General features: G+C 36.6%; 1 protein-coding gene across 4 annotated transcripts in view; it reads right to left on the reverse strand.

Annotated features, from left to right (window-relative positions):
• The window catches only part of LOC306871319 (disabled homolog 2-interacting protein-like), a 96,424-nt gene that overhangs the window by 31,351 nt on the left and 51,028 nt on the right, over positions 1–14,045 (reverse strand). For all 4 annotated transcript variants that reach the window (XM_079419141.1, XM_079419140.1, XM_079419143.1 and 1 more), the window contains 3 exons: positions 6,063–6,216; positions 5,177–5,275; positions 2,829–3,383 (listed from right to left, as the gene is read on the reverse strand). In XM_079419141.1, coding sequence (XP_079275267.1) covers positions 2,829–3,383; positions 5,177–5,275; positions 6,063–6,216 — 808 coding nt within the window. The remainder of the gene's footprint in view (positions 1–2,828; positions 3,384–5,176; positions 5,276–6,062; positions 6,217–14,045) is intronic.

Here is a 14,045-nt window from a genome sequence, read left to right on the forward strand (position 1 = left end):
CGGAAAATTGATAATTCACTCAATAAAATTCAATAACTTTACCATGATCAAAGAGTTATTCCAGAATACTTTTCCCTGATACTTTTTGGGTGACACTGGGAAGACTGGCCTAGTCATTACCAGGGTCCTAAAAGGGGTCTTATTATGAAGAATCTAATTTTCCCTTACCTGTAGAGATAAGTTAATTGCATGTGCTGCAACTTTCAGAACTCCCACCAAAAAAGAGCCCATTTATTAAAATTAAACTTGTTTGGTTTAAAATCCTTGAACCTCTTTCTTTACCAATACTGAAAATTAATGTCTGACAGGCGACACTTATACATCAATAATGTGGGTGTTCAGAAATGTGGCCCACCCAGCCATGGTGAGGCATATATAAATATATACACACTATTATTCAGAAATGCTAGAACAACTAATGGGAGTTTACATTTACATTTGGTCATTTAGCAGACTATTTATCTAGTTTACATTTGGTCATTTAGCAGACTCTTTTATCTAAAGCAACTTGCAAATGAGGACAATGGAAGTAATCAAAATCAACAAAAGAGCAATGATAAGCAATGATATGCAAGTGCTATAACAAGTGTCAGCTAGCTTAACGCAGTACTTTTCTTTTGTTAATTGTATAATACATAAAAAAGAAAACGGATAGAATACAAAAAGATAAGAGAAGCTAGTGTTAGTTTTTTTTTTTTTTTTTTAAAGTAAACAAGCAGTTAGTAAACGAATAGAGTTCAAGTCTAAAAGGGGCAAGTTATTTACTTATGTACGTATTTATTTATTTATTTTAAAGTGTTGAAAGTTCACCAAACCACGTACTGTTCCTTGACCTGCGTATAGCGTTAAAGGGATTGGTGTAAACTTTGACTGTTTCATTGAACCCTCTAATTCCATAAGAAAACTCTAAGGCAGGAATGCATGACATCACATTTCAACAACAGCCTAAACCGAGGGATCAATCTGACGTATTTTCATTCTGTAATTTACCAAAAATCATCTGCAAGTTTTTATTCTCAAGTGATGTTGAAGTCTGGAAGCAAAGGGACTAATAAAAAACTCTTTGAGCCTCTGATCTCTCCACAAGCAATCCACCATGACTGCTGATGTACTGCTGAAATGATGCCAACAAAAGCCTCCAACCTCTGCTGAAGCTGGATACCTTATATACGTATCAATTAACTTAAGATTTGCACTGACACCCCAAATGAACAAATGAAGAGAAGACCTCCCCTGTAGTATAAAAAACCCTTTCACGCTTCATTTAACTGATTCTCCATGACTAGAGGTAATGGCACTAGAATAACTACTTGATGGGTGACTGAAAGACGTTAGATTAAAATACTGCACTGTGTAATCAAAAAATTCAGTTTCTTGAGAAATTACCCTTATGCCCAGACTCTGATTAAAAATATAGTGGTAGATTTACTATCTGAAAATCTTGTTTCATGCTTAGTTTGTCTAATTAGACTCCACACAGAGGTTATGATAATGAGAATGTATGGCTCAACTAAATATCTAAAAAAGTAACCAGCAAAATTGTCTTTTGTCTGTCCTGTGACATTAGTGCAGTCTAAACACGCTCTTCACTAAATGCCATACATATACTAGAGGCTTATCCACCTCCATCTAAGGTCATTTTGCCTTTGTGTTTATATCATCCTGTGAGTCACTGCAAACATAGCATTTACAACAACCCTGGATCTGCCAATCAGGGCCAGACAGACTTAAAAGCAGCCAATACAGATAAGAGCAGCCGAATTAATACCTCCCTTATGGTATAATGGGAAGATTTGCTATGTTGCTATCTGGATCCTGTGGTAGGCTGTGAGAACTAGGGGGAGATAATCCCTCTGAAATACCTCTCAGCATGAGAAATCCGACACACACAAATACAAAACTTTCACAGATGTAGCCAATACAAACTACACACAATCTTTTTAATGCAATATCCCTTTGTTAACCCAAACAGCAAGGAATAACAGCGGGATACTACAGCAGAGATAAACTGAAATGGGATTGCTTTTGATTCACCGTGACCTCTGAAGTCCAATAAGAGCATCAATGAAAAGTTCAGAAAACAAAATGCACAGGGAAAACACAATAAAATGAGTTATTTGTTTGAATAACAAATCTAAATAATTCATTAATAAAAGTTTACGTATGTATAATGTTTTATATCAATCATTTATATGCTAAGTTTAGATTATTTATGTGAATAATTGTGAATTTGTAATTTACAAAATTATATACACACACACACACATATATACACATATACACACACACATATATATATACATATACATACATATATATATATATATATATATATATATATATATACATACTGTATATATATATATATATATACACATACATATATATAAATAAAATTTTGTTTTATTAATTGGTTTCACTAAACTACAAAATAATGTCACGCTTTATAAAGAATTACATATGTGACAAGCTTTTCCCGATGAATATATACACAATCCAATATTCCATACTCAAATATTAAAGGTTGTAGGTATGAACCTTGTGACGGTCAACTAATGCCACTGTATCCTTTAGCAATGCATTTAACACCTTTATTATCACTGTCTCGATTGTTTAAAATGGACCTCCTTATTAAATACAAAAGTCAGCTATATATTTTTGATGTATAAAGATCCAATTTATACTGCAGAAAAATAATTTAATATTATTATATCCTTTTATATTCTTTAAGATTGTTTTTTTTTTATGTAGACCCCGTAGTACTTTCCTGGAGCACAGTTTGAAAACCATTTGTTAAACGACAAAAACTGTTCAGACTTTTACAATACCTTTGCTTTGCCGGTGCTCTGTAAGATGTGCACCAGAGCGCAGGCCATCTCCTCTTTGTTCTTGACGCTGATGACTGGCTCCAGCACAGAGCAGAGCAGCATGTAGTTGTTGGTGGTGTACTCGGCAAACTCTTTGTAGAGCTCCATGGGCAGGATGTTCATGCTCTGGTACCGGGCCTTGATACGGACCATGGGTCCAGCCGTTTTCCCTTTCCCTGGATTGGGTTGGCTGACTGGGTACCATTTCTCCACCAGCTGCCTGCTCAAGACATTCACCACTGGAATGCTCACCAGCCCCACGTAGTTGTTCTTGTCCTTTTTCTTCTTCTTGTCCGAGTCCCTATAGAGATGGACGGTGATGTTCTGGACCGTAGGGAGGTTATTGAACTCAAAGTGTTCACCCCAGAAGACGTTATCCGTCTTCAGCTTGCAGGTGGTGCGGGCATAGAGGCTGTCGTCCAAGCAGAGCTCACAGAAGTACTTTTTCTTGGCCGGAAGGTCCTTAGCTTCGATGATCCACAGCTGGAGTGTATTCTCTACCCGCCGACTGTTGTCCTAGAGACGGAAGGGCATTGTGAGATCAGTGGACAGTTAGGCTGCCATGTCATGGCTGTAACGGATTATTACCGCATCAGTGTGACATCTAACAGGGTCAGTGATTTAGAGATGACGTGATTAAATACCCTCTGCTTCAGATCACCCACCCTTGGCTTGAAATTAAAAGGCCCTTTATTTTAGATCACTTCATGTCCTTCCCATAAAGATAGCAGCACGGTGCTGTAAATACCGTGTGACATCATTCAGCAGTTAATGTCATTCACTGGCCTTTTTTTAATAGAATAGTCTTTCCAGTGTGAAGTCATGTGGTTTAATATACGAGGGACGGCCATAAAGTTGACCTGCATCATGCTCCAGTTAAGGTTAAGCTTAAGTTGGACTATAATAGAGGTTAATTTATAGATATCCCTCCATCCTCTTATAACTTAGGAGGCAGTGAAGGATGAGATCAGAATAAAACTAAAATGTCAGTTATTTCTGAGGCCACAGACCATCGTGAATCACTGAACTGAACAGACTAAAGCCATCGCTCACCAGCGGGATACAGCAATCCTCGTCCCTCCACACTGCCCCGCCCACAATTAGTGATGTCATGCAGAAGCATCTGTATTATTACCCGTTATAGAGCAAAGATACAGATCAAATAAACAGTGCTTTTCAGGTCGAGTTTTTAGGAACAGAAATTGAAAGTAGTGCTGTCAAACAATTAATCAAATCCAAAATAACATTTTTATTTACATAATATATGTGTATAATGTAAATAGTTATTATGTATATATAAACACACACACACAGTATATTATTTTGAAAATATTTTCAATAATCATTTGACAGCACTAGTATAAAGTAATCACATTGCATATTTGACTGTCTAAATTATATAGGCTATTCAATCAAGAGCAGTGAGTGATTTCCTTGTTTTTGTTGTTTGATTGACATTAAAAGTGCTGTAACTTTAAGACAATGCACGGATCCAGTACACTAATAAATAATACATACATAAATAATAATACAGCTTCCATTTTTGAGTGAACTATGCCTTTAAGGCTTGACGGATGAATTGCTCTATAACAGCAGATGACTGTACTAAAGGCACTGGGCATTGTGTAGGGCTCTAGTGCTCATGGATAATCCCACACAAATAAACACCCACTAAGGCAACTGATTTCGCATCTCGGTATTGAGGTGCTCCATTGTGTGCCCTCATCACAGATAATGAACTAATTAGGCAGACAGAAATGGGCCTCTGCTGCAGCAGCTAATGCCTGAGCTATGATCATCTCCACACTACTACAGCATCAACATCGGTCTGAAAGCATCATCTGCTCACGGCAAAGCTCTGTAAAGCCTGGCTGTGGTGTTCACCTCAGAAACCCACTGAGTAATTAAAATGTAAGACTGAGCGATGGGGAGACGTTAAACACATCCCCAGGCAAGCTGTGAAGGCAAATATAACTTGAAGGTTGTGCTTGAATTTTGGTTCCAATCTAATTAATCATTAATTTGCTTAATCATTGATTGGTGAAATGAGCTGTCGGATGAGATCTTTTTTCTTGGCGCGCTCAAAGCGGCCATATGTTTTGCTGTTTCTCTCCTGCGTCTCATGTGCTTATATCAAAGAGCGATGGAAAAAACTGCCCTGAATTTCATCATTCTTACAGATGCAGAAACATTATTTGATGTCTCTTTTTTTCTTTGCATTGAGTTGCATTACTTCAGTAATACATCAGAGCATCTGCATCAGGTATGATTTTAGTCCATGCAGGTATAAAAGCAACTCTGCAGTTTACCTTATTAGGGTGGATGGCCCGTCGCAGGTTCTCCATCCATTTGTCTCTCTCTGCGGCTGAACGACAGGAAAAGCACTTACTACCTGTGGAGGTGCTCACCTGGAAAAAAGGTTGATAATTGTCAGCTTGCTGCAACAATTTCACGGCTCCCAGCTCGCTTACATCAAAAGCAAACCTGTGCCATGTTTTAATGTCATTTGAAAATACGGTACAAAATGTAAAACTGAATCACATTTACTGAGAGGTATTTTGGGTAAAATTACAGCCTTTAATTGTTTTTTTTCAGAAATCTGGATATAGACAATCATGAAACACAAGCCATAAAAGAAGCTATAAAAAAGAGATTTGAATTTAATCAAAACTGAACCAAACTGAATAAATTCTGCCGTTTGATAAAATTGCTTCATTTGATTTGATTCTGAATTTGATTATATTCTGGTTGAATCCACAAGCTCTTGATTTGATATGATTCTGATTTTGATTCAATTCTGGCTTAATACATAAGGTCTTGATTTGATTTTGGTTTGATTAAATTTTAAATAATTTATATACATTTCAGTTATAATACCCATATTGTGCACAATTCATTCTCTCTTTTTAATTTAGCTCTGAACTAAAATTCAAATTATTCCTTCAAAATCAAAACTGGGATTTTAAAAATCGTTTTTGGGACTGCTCAATTAAGATCACGATTAAATGGAAATGTATTTAATCAGACAAATTACTTTTTGCCGGAAACTTGCCTGGTTAGAACCACTGTCTTATGAAAGATGATGTACTGTAATATTGAATTTAAATGAACATGTACTAAGGGGGGTTGAGAGAGATCAGATCAGTGAATTTATTGATGCATATAATGTAAAACAAGTGAAAGAGGTGTCTATACCTCAAAGCAGTAATCTTGCCCGAGGATGGAGCTGTGCACTGGTTTAATAAGGACCTCCTCCTCCATGCTGAGGTCCAGAGCTTCTACTGCACTGCTGGGACTGAGCAAAGACTCGTGAGAGCGCGACTCCTTCAGCCTGGGCATCAGATGAGACCTGAGACAGGAACACACACCAACCAGTGACACAAGTGTCTTTCGTCTGCACACACACATTCAATACACACATACTCGTTTATCTTGAAAACAAGATAACCGAATGGGTTTATTTATGGCAACCACAAAGCAAGTGCTATCACTGCCTAAATTGCAGGTGTAATATGAGGACACGTGTTCTGGTCCTATTCACAGACAGTTGCTGAGACAACAGAGTCCGTAGGCAGCCTTAAAGAGATATACAGGACACAGCAGTTTGAGTCTCTGTGAAGACAGTAGCAATAACATAGAGGTCATACAGCAAATTTTCTGTAATATTACTCCTAATTCAGTAGAAATAAAATTCATTTCATACCACTGCAATTTAAACTTAAGAAAATATAATACAGTAAACAAGAGTGAAAAGATCTGAACTGGGTCATAAAAATGTTCTGTATTATGAGACATATATATTGCATAAAGGCATTAATTACTCATTAAGGAATGTGAATGAATACAGGCTTGCTGTTCAGCATGTGTTGTTTGAACAAAGTGCTTATGTAATCTGATCACTACAGGTGTCATTAACTGAGCTGTCGGTTAATGTTAGTGCGCACAGAAACTGATTAGTGCTCTGACAAGATAATTAGTGCCTTTTTCAAACTGTTAATTATCTCTTAATAATCTAAAATAAAGATTAGAAAATCTCTGCCATACATTTGAATGTTTGTTAACTTGCAAAGAAAAAAGTCAGAAAGGTACCAGATCATAGAGGAAGTTGTGTGTGCTTGCATGCATGTGTGAAGAATGAAGCCGTTTTAGATGCCAATACCACTTGTGTCGCATCAATTCAAAAACGTTCCGCATCCATAATAAACAGTGATGGGAGATAGTAAGCATATCATTGGAAAATTCAACATATTTACAGCTGTAATTAGAGTGGGAGATCTCATCTAAGATGAAGTCTGTGTTGGTCTGAACTGATGTTAATTAGTGTTTGCTACAAAGCAGATCTGATCTGGGAACAGTTCCACTACTCATTCCTTCATGTCAGCTGGAGAGAGACGTGTACAGAACACTCTTCATCTTCTGATCTCCAAGGTATACATCACACAAAAATGAAAATTCTGTCATTATTTACACACCCCAATGTTGTTTTGCAGTATACCCCCTAAAAATTGGGTTGCTGTGCATCTGAATGTCATGACGGTTTAGTATAGTATGTTAGGTAAGGCATTAGGCAATACAGACTAAAACGGCTTCAATTCTATCATCATGACAACTCTCTGAAGATTTTAGCATGGTAATGGATATGACTATGGATATGTTATTGTATTTGGTCTTGGTGGAATAGATCTGCTACGCTGCTGCTGCTGCTGTTGGTTACTGCTGTTGTAGATTGCTACTGCTGCCACTGCAAGCAAATACAGGAACTTGCTACTGCCAATGCGTACGGCGATAAGTGCTGTGAGTATTTAAGATATACTGCTGCTGTAAAAATAGCATCTAAAATAACCCGTAGCAGATCTATACAGGTGGAGCTGGGGAAGGAGGAGGGTTTCAGAGGAACTCTGAAAGCACACTGCAAAATGTTTAAGTGGATGCTAACCAGACATTTAAATGTAAAGCAGCAAGCTCATTGCAACATGAACCAATCAGTTTGTGCCAAGTCATTTAACGCTGTGAATATCATCAGTTACGTTAAGAACCCATCAGCCTGCGCCATCTAGGGTGTCATGAAAGAATTAGACATTTATATATACTAGGATGCTTTCTAGTTGTATTTAGTATTAATTTTGTTACAACTGGAGCTCAACAACCAATTTTTTTTTTTTTGCATAATACTTTTTAGTGTACATTATTCATAAAATTGGCAATACATTCACAAACCTGCTGCTGTGAGCATGTAAGAAATGCTGCTGCTGCACTTATAACATATGAAATAACCCCCATGTACAACATGCATTAAATTAAACCGTAGCAGATCTATACAGATGGAGCTGGGGAAGGTGAAGGGTATATATCCGTTGTGAATATGTATCTTTAATTACACAGTGTCCCATTAACAACTAGTGAACAGACTGAAGTGAATTTGTTTAGAAACCATTTTTAAAAAGAAAAAAAACTGAAGTTGAGAGACTTAAAAAGTTTCCACCCTAAAACATACTGTGTTTTATTTACAATTTAGATTAATAATAATAATAATAAAAAATTACAGTGTGGTTCCATAAGGGAGTCAGTTGTGAACTCTGAACAGTTCACTAAATGAATCTGACTCATTTAAAATGACCTGAATCAGACATCACAGCTCACTAATGTTGTTGTGTGCAGAAAAAACTGGCATGCGTGCCAAAAAAGAGCAGCTTGGACATTCTGCTTAACATCTAATTTTGTGTTACATAAAAAAAGAGAAACAAACATAGAACTGGAATGACATGGGGGTGAATAAATTACAAATTTTTGGGTGAACTCTCCCTTTTAATCAGTTTAGTAAGAAACACATGGTCAATTTTTGACCTCTTGTTAAATGTGATGCTGGTGATGCTCTCGACATATACCTACATTTCCCCCACACGAAGAGAGAATTAAATCTACTAGGAAGCGACCCACATCTCTCTCCATAAACAATGATCATCAACAGTTTGTTGCTGTGTATCTCAAATTATTTACTATTCTCTATCACCTCTATCTCACCTCTATATATTCTCTATGGACTCTTTATTTACCTTCCATCTCCCTCTCCTTTGTTTTCCTTTCCTTGCTCTCTCCTTCTTTCTCTCCTCCAGAATGATCTTCAGAGGTAAGACTATACTCCTGAGACCAACCTTGTCTCCTAACCACTGAGGCTTCAGAGAGCAAAATGTGTGAGTGAGTGTGTGTGTGTGTGTGTGTGTGTGTGTGTGTATGTGCGTGTATGTGTGTACAAACTGGTTTATTTCTGATTGGCTGAGGTGAAACGAAGCAGAGGGCTCTGAGAGTAATTGGAGCAGAGGGGATTGTGGGATTGATCCATGCTTGCAGCGTTAGAAAGACAGAGTATCAAGCTAGCAGTCCAAACGACAGGTTGAGTTCCAGAACGAGGAGAAACCAACGTCAGTTTTCCTGACCGGGAAACATTGATGGGATGACACTGACAGGAAGTATTGGGAATAGCTGTGAAAAACCAGCTTGAGCGAAAGGATGTAAGAAGAGAGAGAAGGAAAAATCTAAAGAAACTGTGTGTTGGGGGTTCATCTGAACTGTCATCAGTCACTTAAGTTACTGGATATAAAACTTTCAAAATCAAAAGAATGTTCTAAAAATGAACTTTTTGTTTTGAATGAAACCGACAGTTTCCTTGAGCAGGACTTAATATTAGCTCTTCAAGACTGTATCGTGAGAGAAAAAGGGATCAGGAGTGAAAATACCTCTTTTATATCTCTTTTTTTTTTTTTTGGTCAGCAAGTGTAGAAGGGGTTCAAGTCCCACTGAAACAGAAAACGGTTCAGCACTTTCCATGGGCCCATATAAAGCTTATCTTTTGTTTTGAAGATGAGAAATATCTCATCATTCAGAACTTTCTATGCAACACAAGACAATAACTCGACCACTTTTTAACCATGAATATGAAGGGCTACGGCAGTGCATTAAAGGAATAGTTCACCCCAAAATGAAAATTCTGTCATTAATTAAAGATGAACAAAGACGACCTTTGTTCATCTTCAGAACACAAATTAAGATATTTTTGATGAAATCCAAGACCTTTTTAAACCCTTCATAGACAGCAATGCATCTGACAAGTTCATGGAAATTGTTAAAATAGTCCATGTGACATCAGTGGTTCAACCACTGTTTTACGAAGCTACGAGAATCCTTTTTTCAAAAATAACACACAAAACAAAAATTAGGGGTGACCCTGAATAGTTGAAGATTCGATGCTTCGATAGGAGGAGCCTGATTCGACTACCAATCACAGTCAAATATTCGTGGGGTGTTATGATCATGCCATTTTGGCTGTATGGAGGTGCTCAAATGTCTGATTTCACACAGAACTACCGGTTTTCTCCCAATAAGTTAATATACAGCCTATTAAGATAATGCCGTAAATAAGAATCTGAAAAGAAAGAAGCATTAAATAAACATTTTAATGCACGTGAATAAATCCAACCATCCCTATAGATTTAAGTTTCACTTTCCATGATCCGTGACCAACAGAGGCCAACAAGACAAGACTGAAAGACTGGATTTTTTCGATCAGGTAAGGTACAAGTGATTTCAAAACATTTCAGCCGGTTTATATATATCGTGTATATTATTTATCTCGTATAAGATGCATTTGGTTGAGTTGCGCTGCAGTAAAGCACTTCATTGTAGTACTACGGTGATTATCTCTTCAGCGCACAGAGCGAGTAGGACAAACAATTATGCAGAATATTAATAACTATGATTGGGATTGTCATATGCATAACATTATAATGAGAACACTATTAGAGTTTAGTTGCCATGTTATTGTGTGAAGAATGCGTCCACAAAAGGAGTTCATTCAGAGCTGCGCAGACACGTTCACTTGTGTATTTGGCTCATTTTGTGCAGATAGCCTATCTGTCGTAATATTAACGTTATGTTGTATAAAGCGTATTCCATATGAGATAAATAATGAGTTAAATCCTATTGATTAAAATCCTGCTATCAGATGCTTCATTCAACTGATCATCTTCAGCGCGTGCAGCTCAAAACAGAAATGCAGAACATTAATAACAACTGCCATATACATAACATTATAATGAGAGAACACGGTCGTCAAGGATACGCAGAGCGAATGTGGGCAGCCACGCTATAGTTTACAAAAGTCTCCGTTTTGGTCCGTTTACACTGAAACGCAACCAGGGAGTTTTCAAACTAAAACGGGGTCTGCAGTATTTTCAAAAGTCTCAGTTTTTGACCTCGAAAACGCCGGAGTAACGTAAACGATAGGTGTAACCGTAGCAAAAGTTATGCGTTTTAAAACGAAAACACACCAGTGTAAACGGGGCCTTAGGGTTTCACTGATGTTTAATGTTAACTATCTTTTAATCAAAACATAAAACATTATTTTTGTATCTGCGAGGCATCCGTTACACATTTTCCCTGTGTGTTAAAGTCAGTAATTATGACTGTCCAATGTCTGACTTGACTCTTGGTAATGTATTTTGCCCCCGCCCCCAAACATATGATTCAACTATCAGTTGACTGATCAGCAAGATTCGAAAATTCTGATTCGACTTTGTAAATCCTTAGTCAGGGACACCCCTAACAAAAATAATGACTTCATTCAATATCTCTTCCGTGTCGGTCTCCGGTCAAAATCACATTAAAAATGCTATCCTGAGTAGAATCATATCTAATTTTAGAAATATTGTTTTTAAAGGACACCCAAGAAGAGCACTTTCTCATTTGTACTAATAAGATGTAACAGCACATTCTAGATCATCTAAATATTATCACTTGGCAAATCAGAGTGAAGTGCATTCTGGGAGTTAAGAGGTGAGCCTAAGAGAGGAAAAAGGACATGTTCAGACAAGAGATTCGTGCCGAGGTGTACCCTGTGAGGAATGTATGTTTACTCGTCCTTGGCTGTCTACATGTCGAAATAAGTCTGATTTAAAGGCAAGTGAGACTAATAAGGAGATGGATGTAGAACACCAACACATGGAAACACACCCACTACTCCACATGGAGTGTGTCCCTAGAAGGTTAACTGTCACATCAGTCTAGCAGAATGAATGTTAATGTCAGCATTGGAGGCAATGAACGACACCGTATGAATGATAATACAGTCACTCTAACTGTGTTCACTGTGTGTGTGAAAGAGAGAATGTATTTTAGCCTGTTAGTGTGATGTTGGCACGCTCAGTGATGTGGTGTGCATGCTTAATGACACGTGTTACAAGCTCTTTCATGTTATGCATCTCCTACCAATGAAAGCGAGCATGTGTAAGTGTGCTTTTGAGGCAGGGAGGTATTAACACAAAAACTGAACTGAACAGCTCACCTCCAAATACTTGTCACCTCAAACAGAGAAGCGTGCACATGCAGTCTGCTGAGAAGCAACTGACCCGTTTGTCCTAGGAAAAGAATCCTTTTCATAGCACTTTGCCATTTTCTCTCTTTATCTTTCATTTACTCATTTTTTGCTCCACGTTTACCCAGAATCCTCTGCTTCCCAAATGGATTCATCCCCAGCGCACACACTTCCTGTCTTCACAGCTATCTGTAAATATTTCAGACACTGCACCAGACATAAGTCACACTTCATCCTCCATCCCTCCCTTTTCCGTTCCTCTTTTTAAATCAGACTTCTTAATTTTTTGGTCCTAGGCCATATCTTCAAAAAATAAACAAATCAATGGAATAAACCAAAGACATTTGAGTCTGAAAATAAACATAAAATAGAGGTGATAGTGCCATGATAAAAACGTACTGCAAATGGCTTTTTATTATTTTTAGTTTTTTATTTCCATGACAGCATGTAAAAGTAAGAAAGGAGAACGGAGATAGAGATGCTCTATAAATAAACATTTTGAATTAATACAAGTGACAGACTGATAGAACGAAAGAAGACTACACTCTCAGGGCTACAGACTTCTTTGCAACTAAAAGTGATCATTTTTGGTTTCAGAATCGTAGGGAAATTAATGATTCTGGATTATTTTTATGACTCTTTCTGTATTTTTGAGGAAGAAATATTTGGACAAAAGAAATGCAACTCCATTGTCCAACAACGAGATTACTTTGACAATGAAAACATCTTTTTTTTTGTAAGAGCAGCATAAATTTAACTTAATAATAGGCCTAACAATACATGACAATAACAAATACTAAAAACATTCAATTTCAATAATTCATTAAGTAACTACACTGATTTAAGTCTCAAAATCTCTAGGTACAACATCACAAGCCAGATTGTAAGCTACAGGGTACTAAAATGAACCAGTTCATCCAAGTCAGGGAGAAGAATCATAGCAACCCGTGGCTAAACAACAAATACATGCAATGAGGTCACCCAGCAATACCAGACAAAATCAATATGTAGCTTTATATAAATAGGAGAACTAGGAGAGAGTCACTTGTCTTGTTCTCTAAATTTAACAACATATTTATAGCCCATGAGGCAAAAATATGGCAATACATTGTCGCCATATTAGATCAGTCATGTTAGATTTCCTGACTGAACACAAGTATCAGAAGACTAAACATATTTGACAAATTAGAGACTGCCTGTGATGCCAATTAACATCTTAATATTTCAAAAAACAAAACAAAAAAACAATACTAAATCTAGAAGAATCTATCCAAAACTTAATACCACCAAGAGCTGCTTGGAAAGAAACAAAAATAAAATCAATTCATTTTAAGATTTGATTCTTCTTAATCAACTCGAACTGTCATATAAATAAAAAACACAATGTTAATAACACTGTCAATACAAAAAATCATACACAAATATATTAAATGCATTTTGCACCATTACTGCATATGCATTTAACAAAGATATTTACAAGCCAGTAGTGATGCGCTGATATTACAATTTTTACTAATATGATAAGCTGTTAATGACTAATTATCACCAATAAATGGTCGATATTAAAAAGTTACCCTGAAATATAATAAATATTAATATTTCAAAATTATATACTTTTTTGTGAGAATAAATACAAGAAAAATACTACAATTATTAATTTAGGTATCACAACATTATAACGTACAGCATGAAAAATGGACTTTCATTTTGTAAGATTTAACAGTGCTATCAAATGTAGTGTTTTAAAAGATTAATCTTCACATTAGACAGTGACGAAGGTATTCAAAATATATTAAAAAACAGATTATGAA

The sequence above is a fragment of the Barbus barbus genome (assembly GCF_936440315.1).
Source record: "Barbus barbus genome assembly, chromosome: 6".
Lineage (NCBI taxonomy): Eukaryota > Metazoa > Chordata > Actinopteri > Cypriniformes > Cyprinidae > Barbus > Barbus barbus.